At 36.9% G+C, this 5,479-nt stretch overlaps 1 protein-coding gene across 1 annotated transcript; it reads left to right on the forward strand.

Annotated features, from left to right (window-relative positions):
• Nucleotides 1-444: 444 nt before the first annotated feature.
• LOC110169295 (uncharacterized) lies at nucleotides 445-5,099 on the forward strand. Its single transcript, XM_020934819.2, has 3 exons — nucleotides 445-581; nucleotides 1,139-1,247; nucleotides 3,718-5,099. Exons 2-3 carry the CDS (start codon nucleotides 1,144-1,146, stop codon nucleotides 4,145-4,147), a joined length of 534 nt encoding a protein of 177 aa, XP_020790478.1. The 5' UTR covers nucleotides 445-581; nucleotides 1,139-1,143; the 3' UTR covers nucleotides 4,148-5,099.
• Nucleotides 5,100-5,479: the final 380 nt, after the last annotated feature.

A 5,479-nucleotide genomic window follows, 5' to 3' on the forward strand; every position in this document is an offset into this window, starting at 1 on the left:
ACAAGTTATGCATGTAGGGTTAAGAATGTTCAGTAGTCATTCTCCAAAAATAAAAACAAGTAAATGAAAATCTTCTACTTGTTATAATGACATGCCAGTATGAAAAAGGCGTGGCTTCTCAACTCTTTAGTCTTCAGTGTGGATGTGACCAGCTTCTTTTCTATTCTATTACTAAACTCTTTTAGATTATATTACATCGTGCAGTGAACAAAGCATAAATGGTGATCTACTTATCCTTAATGTTAAATACCTGAAAAAAACACAAAAAACATAGCATTTCTTTAAAAGTATTTTTGCTGAGTCATCTCTCCTTATTTGTGATAAATTCAGCATCTTATTACCATGAACAAAATATTTAAGCAAAACACCCGAAGCCACTGACACCATAATAGTTAGACATAACAATATAAAGGTATATAGTTTCTCTCTCTTCTCTGGACTAGAACTGTATTCACTGTAGGAGGCACGCCCGAGCTTGCTTTGATACAGCCTCAGTAAAGGTGTGTTCACAGAGAAACACAGCACCAGCACCAGCCTGCAAAATCACCTCTGCTGTCGGTAACAACTCCAGATCCCAGAAGGTACCTAAAGTTAATATATATATTCATCTGATGTGGATAGGTGTAAGACTAGGAGTTAATTTTGCTAATGCTTTGGAAGCTATGCTGTCTATTTTAAACTCTATTATAAACTAGACTAGCAACTTATTTTTCAACGTTTTCATTTGAAGTATTGGTTTGGGCAGTGCTTAAAGATAACTGTAACTTTTCTGGTGGAGGGTGCTGCTTTTCTTCTTTTTTTCATAGAGATGTTAATGCCTTGTCTGGAATGTTTCACAGTATGACCTTTCTATTATCATGGCGACCAAACCAGAACAAGTTACTAGTCAAATCTGTGGGGAGGCAACCCCACTCATAGTCAGAATGCCTGTTTTTCTATGTATTTTTGAGCTATAAAACCACCTGTTATTGAGTACATGTAAGGAACATCTGTTTAATATCATACTGTGGAATATTCAAAGCAGAGCAATGACATCTCCATAGAAAGAAGAAGGTGACAGACCCCCAACCAAAAAGTTACCTTAAAGTGCACAATTAAGCTATGATAAATAAAAGTTATTATTATGTTTCATTTCTAGTCAACATGCCAGAAAAAGCAGAGCAAGTGTCAGCTAAACTCCTCACCAACAGGAACTGCACTGTTGAAATCACCAATGTGAGCAGCAACTTTTGTCTCACCAACCCCAAGTAAGTGCTCCCTTCCTTACATGTGTGTTTTAAATAAATATGTGTTTATAATATGGTATGGTGAGAAACTTTAAATGTTGTCTTTTTAGTTATTAATTATTGCAGGATTTGCCATGTTCATCCAAAAAAGATTATATTAGAGTTTTAAAAGTTGAGACTTAAGCTTTCAGCAAGGTAAACCAAATCAGGCCTTATTTACATTCTTAATGAAGTTTAACAAGATTAAACCACTTTTTTTTCCCACCCAGATCTTTTAGAACTTTTAAATCTGCATTGTTTTTCGTTGCCCCTTCAATAACATCACAATACTCTTTAAACCAAAAAGATCTGAATATTTTAAAGCTGCATTATGTAACTTTTTTGGTGGGTGTCGCTGTTATTATTTTAGAATGCTTCACAGTAAATATATGGAGATAAACAAGTGCCGCCACAAGGCCAAATTACAGGTCAGATCTGTGGAGAAGCTGCCCATTAACAATGAGAATGCAAGGTTTTTAAGCCATGGAAGCAAGCAGGTGCTGGACTCTCCACAGAAAAAGCTACATGACAAAAGTTATATTTCAAAAAGAGACAAATTGCAATGGTATTTTCTATTTCACGATTTCAAGAGAGTGCATTTTTATCATTGGCGCCTGTCAGATAATTTTAGCAGTGATAAATTTGAAAAATGCACAGGTCCACATTTCCCATGCAGCTCTGTTGGTATCATAGCATGTGCATGGGAACAGCGTGTATGTGTGTGTGTGTAGGTGTGTGTATGTGTGTGTAGGTGTGTGTATGTGTGTGTATGTGTGAGATGGCTGGGTTCATGTGTGACATCAGTTTGCAGAGAGCATCCTGCCTATCCATCAGCCAGTGACATGTACTGCCTCATTGCACCGCGCCCAGGTACACGCACTGAAGCTCACCAGTCCACACTCTCACACTACATCCATCAGAATAAAGCAGTCGCCGTGGAAACCCAGTGTGACAAAACTACGTTAAACTGACAATAAAGTTTCTCAGTTTTATCAGAAGTGAAGTTATGATCGGGAAAAGGTGGCAGAGGAGTTAATGGTGGAAATAGGGAGAATTATCAACGCTTACGGTTTTAATTAGTGTTAAAGAAGCATTTTGGAACTTTTCTGCTATCCTTGGGTTTTGGAATGATGAAGACTGAAATTTACTAAATGTCCTATCTTTTCAATATTAAAAGTGTTGCAAAAATCGTGAAGCTGAATCACATTAATACAGGATCCAACACGTGTTTGTCTCTGGAAATTCTTTGCTCTAAATGTTCCACAGTATGACATGAACTTATATATTATTCAGTTCAGTTTTTATTGCTCAACAATGCCTTGGAAAAACATGAGGCAGGCTCGCCTCTGCACAGATCTGACTATTGACTTACCTACTTGGAGACAGATATGTTTATTTCCATACTGTGGGGCACAGTCACATCTCCACGACAACATCAAGTAAAGGACCATCAGCCAGGAAGGAGACATATAAAACGTTTTTAAAAATGCATGTGCCACAGCCAAACCCATGAGGAATATGATAGTTATACCAGATGATACCAGATCATGTGCAAATCATTGTCCTGGCCATGCACATTTAAGACAAAAAGTTGCAGTATTGTTTAAAAAAAAAAAAAAAAAAAAAGTGTGGAACTAATTTTACCAATTTCTTGCATGAGTAAAACTGATAAGACAGCAAGGGGAGACCTCCTCTTACCCATGGGGGCTTATTAAAACCCAAAATAAAATAGCAGCAATCTTTCAAAATTTCACCCATTTCAGTATCCAATTATTTAAAACTGTTATACTTTTTACTGTTATAAATTATAATAAAATCCCAATGGCAAATAAGGGTCATTGTACAATACTGTCCATGTCCATGAGGGTTATGGAAATCAAAACAGAACACTGTATGTAACTATACGGATAACTCACAAGTGCATATTAATGTCAAATGGTTTGTTTTTGTTAGCAATTAAATATTATGCTATTTTCTCATCTGTGTTATAATGTTGTTTCCTCATCACAAACATAAATGGAGTTGTGTTTTGCTTCATTTACACATGTTTAATACACAACCTCTGCATATTTAGGCTGAAAACACATGTCATGTGGTAATACAGGAAGCTCTCCACTGTATTTTGACACTCCCCACACCTTCACTAGAGTCATATGGATAATTTTGTCCCTAGAATTACCGCTCTGTACTAAAAGGTAAACTGTAGCTGTTGACTTAAAAACTACCACTACATGATGTCACAAATTGGATCATAGCATTTTAAGCTTTGGAGATGTGGACAAACTAATAATAAAAGAATACTTAAACATGTGAATGAAACAAAACACAACTCCAGGTATATGTTTTTCAAGAGGAAACAACAGTCCAACATGACTAAAACCTGACATGAGTCAATTTTGCATAATATAGGACCCTTAATCTCATTCTCATCTGCTTTTCTCTCTCTACCCAGGGTTTACATGGTCAGTGGTTTCTCCCAGCACCCCCCTCAGCCCACCATCTGCACCGCCAAAACCGAAGTGTGTAGCTTCACCAAAGATGACAACACCGTCACCGGGTCTGTGGGCCTGATGACCTATGACATCTTCCACATGCAGAAACGCCAGTACACTGAGCGGATGGCCATCATGTTCTCCGTCCCTTTTGATCGCAATCTGTATAAAAATAAGCTGGCAATTGGTATCTTTGAGCACAGCCAAGAATGCGATAAACAGTTGTACACCCTGATGTATGAGGGGAAGGATATGAGTAACTTCGTGAGGGCTGACACCAATGGGAGTGGGCTGGTGTTTCAGGGAGCCCATCTGGATGTGCGGGCCACTATGTCCACAGTGGGAAGAGCTATAGTTAAAGTGGAGCTTTATGATATAATGGGCCGCTAGATGAATGTTCAACTGTGCGATTATTAAAGGCAGGTTTTGCAAATAAATGTATGTTTGAGTATGCTAATACAAAACCACAAAAGGGGTTTAAAATTAGTTTGTTTATGGGATAGTAGGAGACATCAGGTATCCATGGGTTTTGGAATGATGAAAACTGAAATAAACAAAATGTCCTGTCTTTTGAATGTTAAAAAGTCCTCAAAATCAGGAAGCTGAAAACCATTTAAGGTGCACTATGTTACTTCTAAGGTGGAGGTCCGCTACTTTCTTATCTCCATGGAAATCTTATTTCTTTGCCTGGAACGTTCCATAATAGGGCATTAAACATATCTTCTTTGCATTTGTTAAATTGCAGGTGTTTTATAGCTCAAAAAACCTTAAAAACATGAATTCTTACCATGTGCAGGCTTGCTTCTCTAAAGACCTGACCATTAACCTGTCTCCATTGTGATTACCAAGTGTATTTCCATGCTGTAGAATACTGAAGGCAAAACAGTAATATCTCCATGGAGACAAGCAGGTGACGGATCCTCCTCCTGAAAAGTTACACAGTGCAATTTTAATAGAGGATCCAGCACCTTTGCTTTAAATTTTCAGCATATGACATGAACTTATCTGTTACATCTGCAAGAAAAATTGTTCCTTCTTATCTTAATAAAAGATTCTCTATTCACGCTAAAACAGCCAAAGTGTTTATTTACAAAAACACATATGTCTGTTTTTAAAGTGTGTTTTAATCCTTTACTACAGATATTATCAGTGAAAATAACTTATCTACAGATTTACTGAAGAAGGATGGAATAATTTTCTTGCACTATAAATTATTTGGCTCTTGAAAACACTGCTATTAAAACAGTAAATTCTAAAACTTTGATTTTAATTGCACTTCTCTGTCTTTGTAAATCCACTCATCCATTGTTCTTTTATAAAATAAAAATGTTTGAGTGTGCTATTTGCTTTAGCTTCTTTATCACCATAACTTCATAGTGTTAATACTTAGTGCTGTTGGTGAAAAAAAGATTTCGCGATTTCAGTGGCCTTGTTCATATAACACAGCCAAAATCTGATTGTAATCTGATATCTGGACCTTTCAGATTACTTAAAGATGCATTGTGTAAATTTTCTGGTAGAGGGCCCACTGATTACTTGTCTCTATGAAGATGTTATTGGTTTACTTCCAGTATTCAAAAGTATGGCATTAAACTTTCAGTCTCCATAGAAACACGCAGGAGACGCCACAAGGCCAGTTTACAGATGAGATCTATGAAGAGGTGGGTGAGCCACTGTAAGAAGACATGTTTTTAAAGGTATTTTTGAGCAATAAAAACACCC

This window comes from Boleophthalmus pectinirostris, unplaced genomic scaffold (genome assembly GCF_026225935.1).
Source record: "Boleophthalmus pectinirostris isolate CB_2022bp ecotype Guang Dong unplaced genomic scaffold, ASM2622593v1 HiC_scaffold_17, whole genome shotgun sequence".
Taxonomy (NCBI): Eukaryota; Metazoa; Chordata; class Actinopteri; order Gobiiformes; family Gobiidae; genus Boleophthalmus; species Boleophthalmus pectinirostris.